Raw genomic sequence first — 23,489 nt, 5'->3', positions numbered from 1 at the left:
CTCTCTCTCTCTCTCTCTCTCTTTCTCTCGTGTGTGTGTGTGAGTGCAGATTCCCCCCCCCTCTCTCTCTCTCTCTCGCGTGTGTGTGTGTTTGTGTAGATTCCCTTTCTCTTGCTCTCTCTCTCTCTCTCTCTCTCTCTCTCTCTCTCTCTCTCTCTCTCTCGTGTGTGTGTGTGTGTGTGTGTGTGTGTGCAAATTTCCTTTCTCTCTCTCTCTCTCTCTCTCTCTCTCTCTCTGTCATGTGTGTGTGCAGATCATCTTTACCTCTCTCTCTCTCTCTCTCTCTCTCTCTCTCTCTCTCTTATGTGTGTGTGTGTGCAGATCCCTTAGCGCCTGGTGTGGGGTTGCGGCGTCACGGGAGGGTAGGGCCTGTTTGGTGTTATAGTACTTTTTGATAGGGTAGGTACATGTCCCACCAGAACGCGAGGTTTTGGCGGAACATCCAAGCAACGAAAAACGAGGAACCTCTGTAATGTGTAAGAAATGTGTAAATAATGTGTAAATAGCAAGTGAAAGCAATGGCTGTAAGTATGATTGAACAGTGGAAAATAGTTTTATAAGTTACTGCAAGTGATGGTGCATAACATAGTGTAAATAAAATAGAAACGTAAATAATGTAAATACAATAGAAAATGTAAATAGAAATGCAAATTATCAGTAATGTAAGAATATGAGTACAAATACTTGGGGTAATGACAGTGAAAGTGAAAGCTTCGCTCTTAAGTAGTTTACTGAACGACAAAGTGAATGTCTGGAGTGAAAATAAACTATTATTACTGAAGGAAACTTATGGATAAGTACTGTATATATATATATAAGTGTAATAAAGTACTAGGAATATAAAGTGTGAGTGTGTTTATGAATAATAAATGACAGAATACCAAGGTGGAACGAGTGCGGGTGGGAAGCTGGTACGTGCTCATAATTTACATTGCTTTCACAGTGTTTTCTTTATTTTTGGAGTATTGATTGCAAACTACTTGAAAATCACAGAATAGTGTTTCTAGTGATAATTTCAGGCTGTTGTAATCATATTGGGGTGTCGCGAAGTGTAAAGTGGAGACTTCGTTACCCAAATTCACAAGTCTCCACAAGTCCTACGGTAGTCGACGAAGGCTCAACAAACATCCCAGGAGAAAGCTGAAGGTATGTGCCACAAGCGTATTTAATTATAATATTCTAGGACTAATAACTGATTTTTGGAAAATATTTTTAAAAAGTCAGTCGGAGCGCGATTATCCGTGCGGGACGTGCAGGGACTGCTTCCGACATCCCCGTGGTTAAGGGGTTAATACAGTCTCAGATACTTTACCAAGAGATGATGTGATAGCTACTGATCTGTAACACTGGTTTACAAAAAAAAAAAAAAAAAATCTGAGGCAAGCATGTGAATAGGTGTTTTTGACTCATTTTGATATGCTTAATTCAAATTTCTAAACAATTTTGCTCTAACACCTCTAGTTTTTTTGCTTTCACATATACCTTTTTTTATATAATGCATATATTCATAATATAATGAGTTTATTTCATATATTAAAATGGCATATTACAGAACGAAACAAAACAGACACAGAACACTGACAGAACTAAATATTACCATTACTTGGATATATGCATATATACACACCATAGTACTACACACCGTCAGAAGTGAGTTTTTTTGGACGATCTGGTGTACTTTGCCTCCAGGATGTCGCACAGGAGCCTCCAGCAGACGTCCCCCATCATGCTGGGGTTCCACTTGCCTTGGTAGTTGCTCTCCATCTTAGTAATATCTTGTGGAACCTTTCCCCATGTTAGTCACTTACTGCTCCGAGGTTCTGGGGGGAGAAGTTGAGGTGGGAGTGGAGAAAGTGAATTTTGAGAGACATTCGGCGCCCCATATCCTGATAACCCTGCAACAACTTCTCGACACGCTCTTGGTAATCTAGTTCCCGTGTATTACTAAGGAAGCCATGGCAGACTACCTTAAATGCTTCCCATGCTCTCAATTCCTTCAAGGTGAGCATCCCCTCGAATACCTCATCCTTCAGCACCTCCCGGATCTGAGGTCCGATGAAGATGCCCTCCCTGAGCCTAGCAGAATTGAGAGCTGGGAACAGAGTGCACAGGTGTTGGAATGCAGCGTCATCCTTGTCCATGGCCATCATGAAATTCTTCATAAGGCCAAGCTTGATATGAAGATGGGGAAGAAGCATCTTGTTCATGTCCACCAGAGGGTTTTCTTGGGCACTGTGATTCCCAGGCACGAAAATGCTCCTAGACCCCCAGTTCTTCTGCGTGTAGTGCTTGACATGTTTGAGCTTATTGTGGCGCGCGTTTTAAACCAAGTTCCAATATATAGGACAGTAAATGGATTTTTGGCGAATATTTTGGGTCTAGGCCTATATGTATACATGTATACATGTATAACTCAAAAACTAGAGGTGATGAGTGAAAACAGATTTCTATTCTGAAATCAGCACCCCAAAATTAGATTAGAACACCTAATTTCATGCTTGCCTCAAATTTTTTGTACATCAGTGTAATCAAAGGAGTCAGAGGAACTTCCTTTCTTCGGAAATGGCTGGGTATTGGCTTCTTTCCACGAAGTAGGGAATGAAAAGTTCTTATGCATAATCTGAATAACTTAGCTACAGCAGGAGCAAGTTCAAGGGAACCTTTTTTTTTTTTTTTTTCAAAATGATTGGAGGAATTCCATCTGGACCTGGAGCTTTGTCAAATGGTATATTGTCCAGGATGGATTTTAAGTATCTAATCTGTATCTTAAGTGGAGCAATATCGTAAGAGTTAAATTCTTGTACAGGGACGTTCTGAATGACTTACTCTAAGGTAGTATTTCTGGTAAACGTATTTGCAAGGATGTTCTCTTTTCAACGTGGGTCAGTCATGTTTCCATCTGAAGATTTTAGCAGGGGAATGGGAGATGACTTATAAAACTTATTACTGAAAGAACTGAGAGTTGACCTGAATATTCTATTGTCATTAGGATTATTTAATAGTTTTGATGCTTGGATGTGAAGAAAGTTTGATTTAACGGGATTTGTTACTGCTTTTTCATGGTTTCTAGCAATTTTGAATTGACTGAGGGATTCAGGTGTTTTATATATTAAGAAAAAAGTTATATGCTAAGGACTTTTTGATTGTTGCTCTGGCACAATTGCTGTCAGACCATTTTGGGGAGTACAATCTGTGAACAATCCCATACATGCATGTATTAAGTCAATACTACGGGACTGGGTAGAAATGATGTCAGTGGAGAAGGACTGCCATGGAATATCAACAAGATCATTCATAAATCCACCCCAGTCTTCCCTATCAAAGTGCCGTCTGGTCACGCTGACTGGTTCAGGACGGGGAGGTTTGGCTCAATTGCCTAGTGAGACTTTGATGAGACTGAGGTTGGAGGATCCAACCGGTGACAGTACTTCTATCCTGTACTGATCAGGGTTATTTGTCAGGAATAGTCCAAGAGACAGACGCCATGGTCAGGATTATCTGGTATTCTCGTTGGTTGTTTTACCAATTGTATGAAGTTAAACGATTTTGCAAACAGTTCGCATTCCCATTATCGTCAGTCCTGGCAGAATGCAACAACCATTCTACATTATGGACGTTACAATTACCCAAAACGGTAATTTCAGTGGTAGGAGTGAGGTTAAAGCATGTCAACAGTGTGGATACAGAGTCCAATATGCTGGATTCTGAAAAAACTTTGGGGAAGCGAGAAACAATACAGATATATATATATATATATATATATATATATATATATATATATATATATATATATATATAAAGTGATTTTTACGCCAGGAACCCCTTTTTGGATAAGGGCTAAGGCGTTGCCCCTGGGTAGAGGACTTTGGTTTGGAGCGTGTAGCATTTTATGACCGGATGCCTTTCTTGATGTCTACCAATGACCCTTGGGTGGATTCGATCTTCCGACCCTTCGGTCAGAGCGGAGTGCTCTAACCCACTGAGCCTAGACTTATATATATATATATATATATATATATATATATATATATATATATATATATATATATATATGAGGCCCCGCGTGCAAGAGTATAGCCATACGCCATTTTTTAAAAGTGGCAGAAATCGCTTTTCAAGTTTTTACAACTTTGAAGAATGATACCGCAAAAACTATTATACCTAGGATAATGGCATTTATGTCATTTTAAAGCTGATTGTCTCTACTTTATTAAAAAACGTTTTAGTAAAGGTACTATTGTTTTAACTAAAAAAAACATAAAAACAAAAAATTTACATATTATTATACAATGATCCTATTTTTATACCGCTGGCCAATAGCTAGTGAGTTCCTTTATGTTGTAAGATGAATGTCTGTAGAGTGGTTGGTTATGAATTTGCCTGGTTATTGTCATAAAAAGTAAGTTTTATAAATTTTTAAAAAAAATTATCAATATGCAGCATTTTTTTTTTTTACCTGGTCCTCGTTCTGTGTTTTTATGTGAACAATAGGCACTTTATATCTATTAAATTCAATAACAAACAAAATAACACCAATAATACTAGAAATAACGATGTTGAACATTAATAATCTTATTTATGAATACAGTGGTTGCTGCAATAAAAAATACAATGGTTCAGTAAAAAAGCTAACCTCACTGAAAGAGTCAATGAACACAAAGCCATAGGCAGTTACGAAAGGTTATCATTTCTTTTTATTGAAAAAAAAAAAGTCAAAACTCACACTGTGTCTTGCAGTGGTGTTATAACCACCGAAATTACGTAGGTTATGACACACACAATAAAGCTTGCACACCGCTTGGTCTGCCAGAAGAAGCTGGGGACGAGAGCATTAGTATTACTACAGCGCAGCAAAGAGGCTTGGGACGAGAATATTCTCATCGCCTTGGTGATTGGTAACACTACTGCACGCGTAAAAGGGCGCACTGAGAAGCCATTCTCCATAAGGATGGCGCATGGGTATACTCTTGTTCTAACATAGGGGCAAAAAGCGCTTGATAAAAGGTGGTGATGTAAACCCAATGTTATTTCTATGGGTTTTCGCCCTTATGTCTTGGGTCATCCATCGCATTCACTAAGTCAACATGAAAGTACATACCCTGAGAGACTGTGGGATAGCATTATCTCAATTTTCGACAAGGTGGCGCATGGGTATACTCTTGCATTTGGGGCCTCATTTATACAGTATATATATATATATATATATATATATATATATATATATATATATATATACAGTCGACCCTCGATTCTACGGACCTCGAATAAACGGATTTCGGAAGCAACGGACAATATCTGCTAGCAGAGAATCGCTCTGTACACCGGTTATTTGTCTGTTGATTGAAAGTTTGTCATTTCTAACTACATACAGTATTTCTCTTTACAGGTACAAAAGTAAATGATACTTTAGTTGAACATAAAAAAATTACCATAACACAGTACTGTACCTGACCCGCATGACCAATGTCCCATACCACCTGCCACTGCCTGCCTCAGTGTTGTGTATCGTCTCTGTGATGAGAAGCATTTATTTTGCTTATTTCCTTGCTCCTCATTTCCTCTCACAGCTTTGAACACATGGTTCCAAACTAACTTTAGTTATGCCTAAGTACCCTGAAAGTACTATGAACACAAGAAAAGCATTTACCCCAAAGTAAAACGTAAAATTGTTGGACGAAGTGGCATGTGGTGTGGGAGCTTATATGGAAACGATCAGACATGAAATGACTCTGGTTTGTTTACGATGTGGATAGTTTCTTTGTTGGAAAACAAAAAGTTAATGATGAAGGAACAATAAAATTCACGTTTTTGCCTTGGGTGCAACGTGTGAAAAAAGAAAAAAAAGAAAGGAAAGGTTTTGTGTCTGACCTTTGCTATGAACTGATGGTCGTTGGTAGAAAAAATTCGGCTCCTATGGTGTGTGAAGATACTACGTGTTGACGTAAATAATTAGGTAAGATCATTATGTGAATTCAGTTCTTGTGAATTACTGTATACTGTACTATCATACAAATTATACTGCTTGGCTGACTTGTTTAATATTCATGATTACTGCATTCATGTGTATCTGAGAAGTAAGAAGTATGCAATCACTCCATGCTGACGACTTCAGTATGTTTTTTTTTTTTTTCCTTTATTGTTGATGACTAATGACTCAAAAATAGTTTCACACTGTTTTTTTTTCTTTTTGAAATGAGTGAGCCCAAACCAATTCTTGGCAAAATATGCACGATTCTGGGCGGCCATTATTCACGTGTTGATTAGGTCAAAAGTTTTTGCCTGAAAGGTAATGAGGACTTTCAAGAGGCTTCGTAGCAATCCTTGGTGGTTAAAATTTTTTATGGGGAGTATTAGGGAGCATAACTAGTCGGTTAGGTTAGGTTAGCATGCACCGATGTCTCAAGTCGGCGTGATCGTAATGTAAACACATGTCTTGGATGTCTAATGGCAGACATTTGTAATAACCTATCTTTAAATATATTTTCAACAAAAAATATAGGGCTTCCAGAACCTAACCTCCTATTTTACATGTAAATATATGTCACGTTTCAGCGTGAAATTGATTTTGCACGAGGTTCAGCAAAACCTGTCTCATGTTCTATGAAGACTACTGTACACCATGAAGCAAGTCATAATACAGGGTGACCCAGAAAAACCTCCCAAGTTTCAAAGTTAAATGAAAAAAAAACGGGTTAAAGATAATCAAAATATTATTTGCACACATGAAACTTCATTCAATACACTCTTTATTCATCATGTTTTAAAGATGATATCCTCCAAATGGTGGCTGTCATTGTCTGTACACGCTTGGAGGCAATTTCTGAAGGCTTCCATGGCTCGATGGGTCATGTCGGGTGGAACAGCGGCTATCTCCAGCTGAATAGCACCCTTAAGGGCTTCAAGAGTTTTGGGTCGATGAGTATACACTCATGATTTAAGGAAGCCCCACAGAAACAAATCACAAAGGGCGAGGTCAGGGGAACTGGCCGGCCACCCAATATCGCCATGCAACGAAATCACCCGATCCAGAAACATTTCCCTCAGCATTTGCAATGATCTTCGAGCTGTGTATGCTGTAGCTCCATCTTGCTGAAACCACACATCGAGTTCTTCAAGCTCAAGGTGTTCGAGTTGTGGCCTTAGAAAATTTGCGAGCATATCAATGTAACGGTCAGAAGTTACAGTATCAGTTACACCACCCTCTTCAAAAAAATAAGGACCCACGATGCCAACATCGGCAACAGCACGCCACACAGACACTCGATTGGAGTGCAACGGTCTTTTGTGTAGCATGTGAGGGTTGTCTTCAGACCAATAGTGAAAATTTTGTTTGTTTACAGAGCCATTCAAATGAAAATGAGATTCTTCACTGCGCAAGAGAACAGCACCTTGCAGAATGTTCTCGCATAATTCCCTGCAGCTTATCCAGTCTCTCACATTGAGTTCTTGCACAACCATCATTTTGAATGGATGGAAGTGAAGGTCTTTGTGAAAGATTCTCCTTGCAGTTTCCCGGGATATCCCTACAGCTAAAGCATGCTTCCATGCAGAACATCTCGGAGACTGTACAACAGATTGCCTTAATGCTTCAATATTCTCAGGCATACGAGCGCTCCTAGATTGACCAAGTGATTTCCTTTTTAAAGCTAAGCCTGTTGCCCTGAAATTCTCAACCCACTGCAAGATGGTTTTCCGATCTGGAATGTTTAGGTTCCATGGAATGCTGAAACCTCTTCGAAAGGCCCTCTGCACGGCGATCACAAACAGTTGTTTGTGAAGAATGCTTCGACAGTGAACGCACGGTGTGTTCCCGACCACGCCATATTGGCAACTAAGGACAGTTGGGGTTGGGCTACCAACAGACCTTAGCACCGCCCCTCCTGCCTCACTAGTGCCAGTGCTACAGCCTTTCGAAATGTGTTTTTTTTTTGGGGGGGTCACCCTGTATAACAGGTCCATAGAAAACGGGGTACTGTGAGGTAAACTAGTCCGTGATAGCATTGCTGCACCTCATCTTCGATACCATCGTATTTCTTTTGCTATTTTTCGAGATTTAGGCTATTTTTCCCTTCATTTTCAAGCAGCGGACTATTTCAAATAACAGACATTCGTCCCCCCTTGTTAGTCTGTTGATTCGAGGGTCGACTGTATATCATCATCATCATCATCAGCCATTTCAGTATCCACTGCAGGACCAGCCTATCCCAACCGAAGTCGGGACGATACAGCCAATGTATCTCTACCAAGTGGCTTAGGCTCTCTGGTAAAGATTGTATGTAGGGTGAGAAGTGCTTGTAACTGTAGTTTTGGAGTGGGTTTGGATGTTTGTGTAGTCTGTGAAGCAAGTGTAATTGGCCCGTGCAACCCAATTGGGTGCATGTATACTTTATAGTCAGCGACACTGGTCCAACCACAGCACCACTTGCTTCTGCCAAAGTAGTATGTGGCTGGGTGAACACTCCCAAAGTTTATTTCCCTGGCGGGGTGCGAACCTTGATTCACCCGTGTACGAAAACGCTCACTACCACTGTACCACAGGGACTCGTGTGTGTGTGTGTGTGTGTGTGTGTGTGTGTGTGTGTGTGTGTGTGTGTGTGTATATATATATATATATATATATATATATATATATATATATATATATAAAACATCATCATCATCATCGTTTTCAGCCGTTTGAGTATCCATTGCAGGACCGGCCTATCCCAACCGAAGTCGGGATGATACAGCCATTGTATCTCTACCAAGTGGCTTAGGCTGTCTGGTAGAGATTGTATGTATGGTGAGAAGTGCTTGTAAGTGTACTGGCAATGTTGTAGTGGTTTTGAATGTGTGTGTAGTCTGTGAACCAAGTGCCTGCGCAGGCCGACTGGGTGCAAGCATATTTTATAGTAAGCGACACTGGTTCAACCACAGCACCCCTTGTGTCCGCCAAAGTAGTACTTGGCTGGGTGAACACTTCTAAAGTATATTACCTTGGTGGGGCATGAACCCTGGCTCACCCGTGTACGAAATGCACACTCTACCACTGAACCACAGAGGCTCCATATATATATATATATATATATATATATATATATATATATATATATATATATATATATATATATATTGCTATGATAGACGATTTGTTATTGCGAGCTTTTATTTCCCACCGTCCTTATCATACTCTGCTATACTAGGCGACATTTGGAATAAGAGCGATGTAATTACCTTCGTCAGTGAATGGTTCAATAAATGTGAAAATGAAAGAAGAATCTTTGAAGATCACAGGTGGCCGTTAGATAAGTAACATTCCATCACTGCATATTTTGTACACACACACACACACACACACACACACACACACACACACACAGTTAATAAGAAAAGCTTGGGTAAATCACATAGAAGAACACAGTATGATAACAGAAAGACAGTTTGGTTTCAGAAAAGGAAAATCATGTGTTACTAATCTGTTGAGCTTCTATGACAGAGTAACAGGCACATTACAGGAAAGAGAAGGATGGGTGGACAGTATCTATTTAGATTTCAAGAAAGCATTTGACACAGTACCATACCAAAGACTTTTATGGAAACTGCATCATCAAGGAGGAATTCGAGGCAAACTGTATTGTTGGATGCAAGATTTTCTCATGAAAATAGAAATGAGAACAGTACTAAGGGGAAATTACTCATCATGGAAACAAGTGGTAAGTGGAGTACCACAGGGCTCAGTGCTGGCACCAATCATGTTTTTAGTGTATATAAATGATATAGACAGTAACACTGGAAATGAAAGCTATCTAAATATGTTTGCAGATGATGCAAAAATACAAAGGAGAATTACTAACACAGACTCTTGTAAAGAGCTACAAGAAGAATTAAATAAACTTCATGAATGGAGTAATACATGGCAAATGGAATTCAATGTGGACAAGTGTCATGTAATCAAGTTTGGTAAAAGTGGAAAAAGACCTGACTGAGATTATACATTAGGAAATAAAACCCTACACACATCAGAAAGAGAGAAGGACCTAGGTGTGATTATCAATAACAGACTATCTCCGGCTGACCACATCAGTGAGAAGGTACGGAACATGTATACACTGCTTGCCAATATGGGAATAGTGTTCACATACATAAATGAAGACATGCTAAGAAAGATAATAAAATATATCATCAGACCAACCCTGGAGTATACATCAGTAGTCTGGAGTCCTCATTTCAAAAAACACATAAACAAGATTGAAAATGTTCAAAGGGCCGCTACAAGATGGGTACCAAGGTTAAGGGATCTAAGCTATGAAGAAACTGAATCTACCAACACTACAGGAGAGAAGGAAAAGAGGTGACATGATTATGCTATATAAATGCATATCAGGGAAGGAGAAAAGACATAAATGATTACTTAACCTATGGAGAAGCATCAGCAAGAAGACATGGCAAAAAATTGCATAAGAGAGGTGATAAAGACGTAATGAATTTTAGTTTCCCAAATAGAGCAATTGATCAGTGGAATGCACTACCGAATGAAATAGTGTGTGCCAAAACAATTCACAAATTTAAGGATATGTACGATAAATATGGTTTAAGACACGGGACAGTACGAGCTTGACTCATTCCTGTAAAGATACAATTAGGTAAGAATAATCAGGTAAGAACACACACACACACACACACACACACACACACACACGGTAGATAGATAGATACATACATAGACAGATACACAATATAATCTCTGGCAGCAGGCCAAACCGCTGAAGAGTTGTACTGAAGGCTATGAATGGGAAGACCAAGTACTAATGAGCAGAAACAAGTTAATTTGAAATGCCTCTGCTTCACTCGTCTACTGTAAATTATATATTGCATGTGTTGCTTGAGTCACTGAACAGGTTAAGTTGACAATGTTTACTTTGCTGACTCGACGATTTTTTTTTTTTCATGGAGTGTATTTGAAACCCAGGAACGTTGTTTCTGTATCGGAAAGTGCTCAGAATAAGTGAATAATTCTCTCTCTCTCTCTCTCTCTCTCTCTCTCTCTCTCTCTCTCTCTCTCTCTCTCAGGGCTGTGTCTCAGGCTGCTTAGTCTGTGGCTCAATCAGAATATAAAAATAGCGTCTCAGAAGTGGTGGAACATACTCACTTTCTGCTTTCTTTGGTGTTAGCGCATCCACACTTCCACTTGAAAGGCAGAATGGCACAGTTACTTACTGCCTGAAGAAGATTGTCATTTTCCCTGATGTATTTAACAATATGCAATATTTTGAAGTTCTTAGTGTGCCCTATTCCCCCAGTCCTAAGGTAAAACTTACTAATTTTGCGTTTAGGTCTGTTTGGGTGACGTACATTAACTTTCTGATTAGATTTAAATGTCATTATTAAGTACCTCGCAACACAAATATATTTTCTGGCTAGACGCTGCACAAAACTTTTCTTTTAATTGCTCTTTGCACGTGAGAATTTTCTGGTTGGCGGAATTTTGGTGTTATTATTTACAAAAAAATTGTAATATATCCTACCAATGACCATATGTATTATTCTCCTGTCTCCGGCAGGTGGGCAGCAGCACGTGGCTGTGGCCATGGACGTGAGTGACAGGAGGAGTGTAGAGGACGCCATGAAGTCAGCCCAGGATCGGTGTGGCGCCCCGCCCTCATTGTTAGTCAACTGTGCCGGCGTGGCCATCCCCACTCCCCTCTTAGAGACCGATGATGACTCCTGGGAGAAAAATATTGGTGTCAACCTGACGGTCAGTTCCAAGCTTTGACATCATTTCACTGAATAATAGTACATGACAAAAAAAGCAGCAGAATATGGTCAAACTAGAATGAGATTAGTATTGATACTTAGGCAACAAAGAATTGAATATTATTATCTTCTTTTACTCCACAGGGAATTTTCTTGGTAACCCAGGCTTTTGCAACATCACTGCTGGAAACTGGGAGAGATTCCAAGGGTGCAGTAGTGAATATTGCAAGCATTATGGGGAAAACTGGCTGTACCACTAGCAGCGGCTACACTGCCAGTAAAGGAGGAGTTATTTCACTCACCAAGACGTGTGCTGCGGAATTCGCAAGGTACCTAAACCATTTTGGCATCCAGACAATGGCCTGATTATGGTTTCTATGCACAGTATTTGCTTTAATCCTGGTAAATATTTTACCCATAGATAAAGAACGATATTTTGTAATATGATTCATCCGAACTGAAGTGCAAGTTGCTGAAACTCCTTACCATTTCAGCAGAGCCGTACGTGTAAACTGTGTGCTACCTGGATTGATTGCCACACCAATGTCAGCAGGCATAAGTGAGGAGGAACTTAAGAACATCATGCCCCTCATACCTTTGAGTAGAAGTGGCCGTCCTGAAGGTTAGTGGAGGCAATGAGTTGGTTGGTAGGGCGATGTCGTGAGATTACTTGTGGCTGGATTTGTGAGTTGATAATACTTAATTAGCCAGCTGTAGACGTCTGACACCAGGAGGAAGAGTGGTTGGCAGGCCAAGGTGTCATTTTTGCCTCAGGCTTCGATAGGCTATATGTACAGATTCTTTTCTTCATAGTTCTGCAGTTACATATATTGAATAATTTCACATTATACTGTACAAATGGACACATAAATAGTTGGAGAATAAAGGTGCATTTTCAAATATTATATCTAACCAAAACTACATGATATAAAGCGAATAAAGACGAAAGACTAGATCTTCTTATACAGCTATTTATTTTCTTCTACTTTTGTTGCGAATATTAAATCTGATTATTATAAGTGTTGTAAAGAATTCACGCGAATCCAACAGTTTTATTAAGGTAATCTAAGATATACATGAAATTTGGTACCTCTTTTTTTTTTTTTTTTTTTTTTTTTTTTTTTCTCTACAAAGTTGAAGGAGAGTGATGGCACCAAGTCAGTTGTGAGGAATCTAATAATTGTTTCATGTACAGTATGTGATCAATATTTCATCTTCAATTTTTTTTCGTTGTATACTACTAAAAACAGTGATCGCCGTGCATAACTCTATCAAAACACAGTATCCGTAAACAAGAAACTACTATTATGAGAAATTAACCATGACAATTTCCATTCCCCATGCCTAAGTTGTACATTAATTACACTCAGTATGACATCCCTCATTGCTCAACAACCTGTTTACTAGACAGTGACGTCCCATGCATCACCGGCATAGGACCCATTCCTATTTATCACACACTACAGCACCTTGCAGGCCAAACATAACAACATCCCACACATCATTACTGGCTGCACTAAAATCACTCCCACAGCTCACTTACTCTTCGAAATTGAAGTCCTCGCTGTTAGAGAATATCTTCATATGAGAAGCATACAGTTCCACACAGCTGCCTACGCTAACACACAGTACCCCTGTCATTATATAACAGGGACACACAAAACAACTAGGCATATAAAACTATCACGCACAAACTTTACCAGACCCTGTTCAACAATATCCCACCTTCAGATATCCCAGCACTAGCCATGAAGAAACAATTACATACTCATTTCCCGTGCAGGACGATAACCTCAGTAACAACACTGTATTACAAACCGTCCTCTCAAAATTCACCACACACAGAGGCGTCCTAAAGCAGAACTGCTCGAGTACAACTAGCTAGATTTAGATCAGGACATAAACTAATCCTCTTCAGTTACCGTACCAGCTTTGATTCAGGTTGGGTGGAACTAAAGACTAACGATCTTCTAGAATAGACCCACACAATATAACACATATAATGGAGCACTGTACAGCATATAACACACTAAGGCGCAGGCACAGCACCAATGGGGTAGAGAATCTGTGGGACGAACCCAATGGGGAAGTTACTTGCTTGTAGTTGACGGGTCTGCTTGGTCAGGCAGACGGGGGTTATGCCAAACAACAATAAAATATGAAATCTTATGCGGTAAGTCCTCATGCGGAAAATTGTGTTATGAGACTTAGAATAAAATATGCAAAATGGAGTAACAAAGAAAATAGCAAGGTCTGTATCCTGGTAAGGCTTACTCCTAAATTACTGAGAAGACTGCGGCCGGCTTGGCGGTAGGTTAACAAAACAGACAGTATGACCTTCCATATTCTGTGGCGACAGCGTTAACATGAATGAGCACCAAGAGAGGGTGCAATATACACGTGTCATACAAATGGTCTTAGGGAGAAATATTTGCTTTGAGACATGACCCAAGACAGCAGCTGGAGGAGGCCGGGAGTCTTAAGAAAGACCAGGCTTTGAATGTGTCGGCCAGTGAGCAGAGCTTGGGCTGCCCGCCTCACAGCATGCACACTTAGACTGGCTGGGTGCACCTATCTGAATATAGGCCCACTGAAAGCCAGTAACTACAGGGATCTGCAAAATTAGTCTTTATGAATTGTTTTAATTTTGAGTGGTTATTTTTTATCGCACTTATGAAGACAATAAAAAAATACATTTAGAATGTTTCTATCACATTTCAACAAAAAAGTAAAAAGAAATTTAATAAAAATATAGTAAGTTATATTTTTTTTTTCGATCAATCCAATATTTCTCTAAATTAATTTAAAATGAAGGTATTTAGTGTATTTTTTAAATATATACTGCACATAGAGGAAACAACACTATATACTCCATGACTCACATATAACTTACGTAGTCTTTGTAACTTTTCATTTTTTTTTTTTCTGCTCCCAAACTTCGTTTGGTGGCCATTCATTTTTACACTTTTTCTGGTGTGTCCCTATGAATCATCCAGCAGTAGTTCGCCATTATAATGACATCCCATCGTCCCTGATACCTTCTTTCCATGTCCTTAATATCCTGATGGAATCTTTCACGATGTTCTTACTTACCTTTCCAAGATTTTCGGGGGAAAATTCCTAATACGAACCCAAAAAATGAACTTTGAGGTTCATGTTGCAGCCCAAACTCCTTAAACTTGAGCAACAAATTTCTCACAGTTTCTTTGTAATTTCAAACCATAGTGTTACATAAAAACTAATAAATTCACTCTTTGAATGATACCCAAGTCTCTCATTACAGATCGGTCATTTCACCATCAAATATTGTATCAGAAATAAGTTTTCTAATATCAAGTCAAGTAAATATGCCCTTTTTCAACTTAGCTTCAGACAGACCAGGAAACTTTTTGCACAAATACAGAAAAACAGGCTTCGTCTTTGGATTGAGCTTTGACAAACTTTCATTAATCCAAACTTAATATGGAGCAGTAGTAGCAACGCTTTATCTGATGATGTTTTTGGCACCAAGCTGTAGATTTTGTTCTATCTGGCCATTGTTTCTGAACCCAGTGTAAATCCTTTGCTCTGCTGTCCCACTTACAGAGAAAACGTGGGAATATTGTGTACCGTGACTGCTGACCCAGTAAGATACACAGAACTTTCAGGTGTTCATTTCAGGTGTTCATTGTAGTTGATTTTCTCGAGAAAATCTGCCAAATTTTTGTACATTTCTTTTGAATGAACAGAATGAGCAACAGGTATTGACACATGTTTATTACCATTATGAAGAAGTACGCCTTTCAGGCTTCTTTTAGATGAATATATAAATAGTCTCAGTTCTTCTGCATTGTAATCACTGCCAAGTTTCTGTACTAGGCCTCTTACGTCAGTGCAATAAACCAAGGATCAGTGCAATAAACCACTGTTTTCAGTAAATATCACTTTGATAAAAAAAAAAAAAAAAAAAAAAAAAAGGGAAAAAGGAAAACACCGATAGTACTGTAATTTACAAGCCCACTAGTCAACTGAGTCATAGTGCGATGTTTGCTGCACTCCAGTAACGATATGACTCATCGCTGTGTTGTGTTCCAGCTATATTCTGGCTTATTATCAAATGGAATAAATGTGTTGTTTTAAATATGGATTTAAATTTTAGAAAATACTTGATTCAAACATATTATCTCTGTCTATCTACTGCCAGACACCATAATCCCGCAAAGGATGGCCAATTGACACTGAGTTAGTTGTTTTACAGGGAGGGGCACCAACCCTCCACCAACCCACTTGTTGACACATTATCATTCTACTAAAATATATGTAAATATATACAGTGTGAAATGATTGAAAAAAAATAATTGAAAAAAGTGTTTTATGAAAAAATGGTACATGATGGAAAAAATGGTTTTCATTTTTTAATTCAGCTCCCCAAAATACATAAACATCATATACTGTACAATAATCATTTTTTTTAAATGTATACTTTTGCTACCTACTGCACATTCAACTCATCACTCAAAACGCCACCACCTAGTGACCTGCAGACACTTGCACTGGAAAAAATTAGAGTTTAAGAGTAATATAAGTTGTTTATGATCTTCCTTTCTTGTATTGTTGTTGAGCTATGACAGTGTGAAATAGAGTTATTTTGTGAAATTTCCCTATAGGCTGTGGGAGGAAAGTGCAAAAAGCACCCGACGCCTGTGGGTTAATAAATGTATTGTTTGTCTTGTATTACAGAGACAGACAGCCGGCATAAAAGTATGTATTTGGTTCCATTCTTTGACTTCCAGTAGATCGGAACCTGCGAACACAATAAGTGAACAACTTTGAAGCATTCATTTGTTACCAAGAGCGAGAGGGTGAGTGGTGGGTGCCTGCATGTTTTGGAGAAATGGGCTGGGTTTGCGGGGTGGAGGCAGACGGGTGGAGGGAAGTAGAGGAGGTAAGGGTTGTTGGATTCTTCAGTGCTTAAAAAAAAAAACACACAAAAAAAAAAAAAAAAACATGCATACTGAAGATATGAATGTTCCTTCCATCAACTACTTGAACTTGTCTTGCTTTCTGATGCAGGTGTTATTTTTATAAGGACTACTGTCTGTGAGAAAATAAATTAGGAGAGAAATACTTTTGATTTAGCAGAGACCACTGCTTAAGAAAGTAATATGACCCATTTTCGACTCAAGGATATCCAATTAGTGAGTAAAATAACCTGGTGTTAGCCAAAAGAAAGCAGGTGTTAACTAGAGGAGAAAGAAATACATTAAAACATAGGTAATTTACCAGAAATTACACTACATGACTGGAGAAATGACACGAAAAATCAGATGGCGTTACCCAGAAAAAAAAAAAAAAATCCATGTTTCACTCTTTTAGAAGAGACGTTCTTCTCTGACGAATAAACTCGTCTATTGCCAACAAGGGAATATCTGTGCAAGTGCCGAGCACAATGTTCACCCTTAACACGCAGAATCCTGAGCTGGTAGTCAACACGCAAAATCCTGTGTTGGTAGTCGGAATAAAACCAGTATCTAACCCTTTGTCGGCCTGTAATGTGTACTACAGTATTATCTGCTGTTAGACTGAGAGAGGCCGTGAAGTTACCATCTATACTGTAAGAAGCTGTTATAAACTAAACTGTAAGCAGCTCTTATGAACTAAATTTATACAGAAATCAACCGTATGTGGATATGTGATAACTCAGATGTGTACAGAAAGGATGCTGATGCAATCACTCACAAAAGAAGTGCAAGAAACGTAGCAATATACGATTTTTAAAGATCGAACACGAAGATATAAAAAGTTGTAATGGACAGTGCAAGTTGTTTTTAAAGGTTTGATTAAGAATTTGATCACAGTAGGTGAACACGAAGGATTTTGGGTAAATAATAGAGATGGCAAAAACTTGACATTCTCAGAGGATCAGGTAATAGATATAACAAATTACCTTTTAGAAAACTGCTTTTTTACTTGTAGAAATATGGTTTCCAAACAGTGCATAGGTATACCCATGGGAATAGACCCAGCCCCATTCATGGCAAATCTATACTTATATAGTTATGAATTCAAGTGGATGGGACGAATGTCGAAAGTTCAATATTCAGTAGCGAAGAAATTTAACAAAACTAGACGATTCATTGGCAATCTAATATCCTTAAACAGTGATGGAGAGATGAATGAAAGGATAAAAGAAATATATCCGGAAGCACTGACAACTGCCGAGCAAGCTTTTTGGAAATTAATATCAAAATAGAAAAGGAAGTTATATCACCAAATTCTATGATAAAAGAGATTATTATAATTTTGAAATTGTATCATACCCAAATTTGTCGCAAAACATACCTTGAGTTCCAGCATACGGTGTATACATGTCTCAATTGCTACGGGTCACAAAGGCAAGTACAGATTTGGAAAACATTACTACAAGAATCCAACGGATCACAAGAAAATTCCTCAGTCAAGGATTTTTAAAAAACAATTACGTAAGACATGAAAGAAAAAGTATCATCGTCACTATAACTCTTTCAAACACCTGAAAGGAAACATACATAGTCTTACAAGAGAAATATTTGATACTGGTACGGATACAATAGTATCTCAGGGCCGTCAACAGGCAGAGAGTGCTCACAGGATCCCCCCCTGGCTCTGTAGCAGATTAAGAACGACTACTGGAAAAAACAATTATACCTACCAATTTGGACTCAACTGGATCCTGCTCAATCGACCATAACAATAACAAACCATTTCTCTCAGTTACAATGACCAGTTACACCTACCAATTTAGACTCAACTGGGTGCGACTTAATCGGCAATGACAACAACAAACCATTCCTACCAAACTGAACTCCACTGGAAATGGCATATTTGTCCTGTGTTTTCATGTGTGTGTGTGTGTGTGTGTGTGTGTGTGTGTGTGTGTGTGTGTGTGTGTGTGTGTGTGTGTGTAAAATTGGGAGTCATCCAGCTGTTGCAACATGGTCAGACAATTGGTAGGTTGATGGCTGGGTGGTATATTTCCATTCTGTATGGGTATTCGTCTCAATACTACAGCCAGCCACCTCAGCCAAGCAGCCGTACTGGGATAGGGTAGGTTCAGTTGGTTTAGGTCAGGTGAATTGTAGTAATTTTGCCTGGGAAACACATTGAGCATATTTTTGAGCAAAAACTATCATTAGTTTTGAAACAACAGCCCGAGCATAATTCCTGGCTGAAGGTTCCCGGTGGTGAGACGAAAGAGTATACAGAACGGAAGTATGCAGCCGGGTGGGTGGGTAGTTCGAAGTAGGATGGTGGTTGCACTGGCGGATTGGATTGAGTGGGTATGGTTGGGGTGAGGTCATTGGATTGGATAAGTGGGGTTGTAGGGGTGGTTAAGTGAGGTGGGTGGGATGTAATTCACAGGGTCGGTCAGGATCACTTGATGGTCGTGATCGTCAGCTTTTTTACCCTCCCGGAAGGGAGCTGAGAGCTCATATAGTCCGATCTAAGGGCAAGGCTGTGACCTTCACACACGCACACACCCGTCCCCTTGCTCAAGGGGGACAGTAACCGTCCACTTCATCAGTGAAACTTTTCGCAACCTGAGCGAGGCATGAACTCCCGTCTGCCAGATGGCAAGCGAGAACGCTACCACTGAGCCAGCGAGCGGTGTGGTTGCTTAGTTGTGTAAGTGGGGTGGGTGGGGGCCTATTTCCAGGACAAAGGCAGGAGATGGGTTTATGTCATCCTAATTTTGAGACAGACTACAGTGAGTGAAGCTGTGGTTCTGTGCATTGATGGGTGGGTGTGTAGGTGGACTGGCAGGTAGTGAAATAATAGGCCCATGGGAGTAGGTCATTAGAGTGAATAGTTCCAAGCTGGGAATAGGTCAGTACATGGAAAATAGGTCCATAAGGACTATTACTCGGAAAGATACTGGAGTAGGTATATAGGCTCATAGTGAAATGCCTCCATTGGTTAAGAGGTCTGTGTTTGAAATGCACACGTATCAGTGTGCAGTAAATGTCGTTGTTGGAAAACAGGCCCATGGGGAAAGTGTCAGGATTCTAAACTTCCATAACACTACGTAATAGCTAGTAACGTATATACGTCATATAGAGGTTAGATGAAAGTCATGCCTAGGGCTAGAGGAAGTGGCATTCGCACATTCTCAGTTAGGAATGCCACACACAGCAAGGTGTGACACAAAATCGGAAAGTCCCAAGGCTCAGGAAGGTTCCACGCAACTGTGCCTTACACATGACACAGCCAGTCATATACAGGGGAACTGGGAGAGACAGAGCAGAAAGGGTTTGAAGAGAGAATAGAAACGGTAAGGAGAGTAGGAAGGAGCACGTGAGTTAGACAGTAACCTCTCTCACCTCAGTACACGAGGCATACTCAGTATTACTGTTGTGATATTCCCTTTGAAGAAAATAAACTGCAGTCTAATCCCAGACTCATCTTTATCTTTCTCCTGCCATTTACGACAAGTACAACAAACATTCTCTCCTTTCGTAAAATCCCTACAAATCAACATACGGTTGCAATAGCTCGCCGATGACTACAATTCATTATAACTACAATTACGATATATTGTATATGGTGGCAGCAAGCGTACGAACCACGTCTTCGAGTCTACAGTTGAGTCTACATTATCAGTATAGAAAACAAAAACTACTACAAGGTCGAGCCACACGACGCCTCTCAACTTTATACTGGCAGTGGTTTGACGATCAATAATTACAACCAGCCTTCCAATTTCTACCTCAGTCTACAATCAGCGAACCAACGAACTACAATAAAATCTACTTACACCTCACAATTTTATCTACATTCAACATTCAGCTACGACAGTTCTCTTCAGCTACGAGCTTCAGTTCTGCGATTCATGATAAACTACAAGTATATATGATTGCCACGAAACAAGCCACATCTACAAGCAGGTGAGACGGTAACCAGCATCATCTTCAAGTTCACACCATACAACAAGAAACTACAATTAAACATTGTACAAGAAATCATAAGCATCTCGAGAAGCCTACAAATCTATGACCAAGTAACCAGAAGCACTACAATACAAGTTAAGAAACAGTGCTGTAAGGGGAGCACTGACTCACAACCCACAACCACATCAACCCCCACCTGACCCCACCCTTCTCCCCAAGCACCCTCCATCACCACAACCACTACGCTGATGCAGGGTTGATGGGACAGACGACGCAACAACTACCGGACAGCCCAGACCCACTCACCACCCACCGTTATTCACGGTTAATCACTCACCGTTACTCACCGTTACTCCTTCACCACCACAGCTACCAGAGTGAAAAGGTGATGCACTGTGCCAGAATTTGCTGAAAACATCATAACACGTCAATCAACCCGTGTCTGACACCGCTATCACCACACAGACCATTCCTACCATGGTAAAAATCATTAAGTTGAATATTTACTTCATATATATACAATACAGAGTGATAGATACAGTGATAGACAAACATTCTGCACAAACATATAAAACGTACTTCCTTACATATACCTACTTCAGTTATCTACATTTAGTCAATCACTAAGTACTTGCACCACCAACAACATTTCTATACTGTATATATTCATTCATTTACTCTCTTATTCATACAGAAAATAAGTGCTTCATGCGTACAACTACGCAACATTCTATCTTCAAAGTGATAAGTAAAATTGCTATCACATTAGCCCAGTGGGCAATTAAAAGAAAAGTAATAACAATTATTAATTAAAGCTAATTTCAGGAAGAGATAAAAAAATGGCCAACACAAATGACGTTAGCAAGAATGAACAACCTCTTTCACACAATCGCGAAGACAAAGATTTCCACACAGTGCAGACACATACATTGTCCACCATAGGTACAAACGAACACCAAGTGAGTGTTTATAGTTAATACAAATGCTTGTGGGCCCTTCGGGCCCCTCGCACTTGCTCCTGCGGAGGACTTTCTTGCTGGTATAGTTTATTTTAGCTGAACCTATGGGCAAAAAATTCAACGGAGATCCTATGCTGGGCGCCTGGAGCTGCGTTTTTTGGTCAAAATGTGATCGCTCATTAAATATAGTAAAAGTTTTTCAATCATAATGTGACCATGTTTTTTCACATCAGCGAATTTTTTGCGATTTTTGTGACAGTTTGGTGTGATTTGAATATGTAGAGTCGGCTGCCCAAAACACACACACACACACACACACACACACAGACGGCTAGTGCTATAGTATATTAGACAAGTGCTCGTGGGTTCTTCGGGTCCCTCGCACTTGCTCCTGTGAAGGGCTCTTGCATTTATGTACTGTTCTAGTGTTATGTTGTCACTTGGATTTTTTGCAGCTAACCAATTGATCGTGTTATTTGCAGCTTCGGGAAAGGAACCCAAGTTGTCCGAACACAAGTCCGAAGTACACACACAGACACACGGCTACTGCTACAGTTATTTTAGCTCTACCTCTGGGCAAAAAATTCTACAGAGATACTATGCCGGGCTCCGGGAGCAGCGTTCTTTGGTCAAAATGTGATCGCTCATTAAATACAGTAAAAGTTTTTCAATCGTGATGGGACCAAGTTTTTATTATATCAGCAATTGTTTTGTGATTTTTGTGCCAGTTTTGGTGTGATCTGAATATGTAGTTTTGGGTGCCCAAAATACACACACACACACACACACACACGGCTAGTGCTATAGTACTGTATATTACATTGTACATATTGTACATATATTTTTATATAAAATAACAAAATATGGGGTGACATATCATTTTCAATAATAACTGTGCAACCTAACTAAGCTCATTGATATTGTGTAATATTATTACGCAAGTGTTATATATGTGTGATTCCTATAGTACGATTCATGGCTGTACCTTGCTGCTGTGTTACAAGTAGGCAATTATATGCATGTGGACACAATTATGTAACAACTTACAATGTAACATACAATGTATTTGTACAATATTACTACAGTTACTACAATTAACTATGATAATACTGCAGTTATTTAACAATAACAATATTACTTCAATAAAAAATACAGTTATGTAACAATTACAACAATACTTTTAAAAAATGCAATTATGTAATAATTACAATATTATTTCAATAAAAAAATATGTAACAGTTACATTCATACAATGTAACTACATTGTTCCTACAATTCTTTGTTACCAGAATTATGTATTTCACTTAATGATCATCCAAGTTGATTGTAATACTAGGCATTACAATAGGCAAAACACCATATTTAATGGAATGACCTAACAATATTACTGTTGTATGAATATATGCGTATATCTGTTGTACATATACATTTCTGCCAACATATTACTACAACATATTGATTATGTTCGTTTAGATGAAAGGATGCGAAGGTGTGTGATGGATGCAAGAGCATACAGGCTGGGGGAGTAGACCAAGGCCCAAGTAAGATGGAGAAACAGAAGAAAGGAAGTATGGGAGGATGTAGCATATGCAAGGAGAGTGGAAAGGTTACAAGAGGATGAGAAAAAGGTAGAATATAAGAGAGAAGAGGAGGAACGATTGGATAAATATGAATTGGAGCAGATGGGAGACGTGGAAGGTGTGTGCAGGATATTTACAGAAGAAATATGTACAGCATGTGATGTGGTGTGTGGGAGGAAGAGAAGACGGAGAGGGGTTCAAGGAACAGCGTGGTGGACTGAAGAGGTGAGACAGGCTGTGGTACAAAAGAAAGCATACAATGAATGGATGAGAAATAGGGGCGTGGAAGAAGTTGAGTAGTGGAAGAGAGA

General features: G+C 39.3%; 1 protein-coding gene across 1 annotated transcript in view; it reads left to right on the top strand.

Moving 5' to 3' along the window:
• Positions 1–23,489, top strand: part of LOC145394429 ((3R)-3-hydroxyacyl-CoA dehydrogenase-like) — a 62,903-nt gene that overhangs the window by 29,871 nt on the left and 9,543 nt on the right. Inside the window, exons 3-5 of the mRNA XM_080268294.1 lie at positions 11,541–11,734; positions 11,878–12,062; positions 12,228–12,355. Coding sequence (XP_080124420.1) covers positions 11,541–11,734; positions 11,878–12,062; positions 12,228–12,355 — 507 coding nt within the window. The remainder of the gene's footprint in view (positions 1–11,540; positions 11,735–11,877; positions 12,063–12,227; positions 12,356–23,489) is intronic.

This window comes from Coenobita brevimanus, chromosome 27 (assembly GCF_032717465.1).
Source record: "Coenobita brevimanus isolate Jiangsu-jjx chromosome 27, ASM3271746v2, whole genome shotgun sequence".
Taxonomy (NCBI): domain Eukaryota; kingdom Metazoa; phylum Arthropoda; class Malacostraca; order Decapoda; family Coenobitidae; genus Coenobita; species Coenobita brevimanus.
This window is presented reverse-complemented; position numbering and strand designations above follow the sequence as displayed.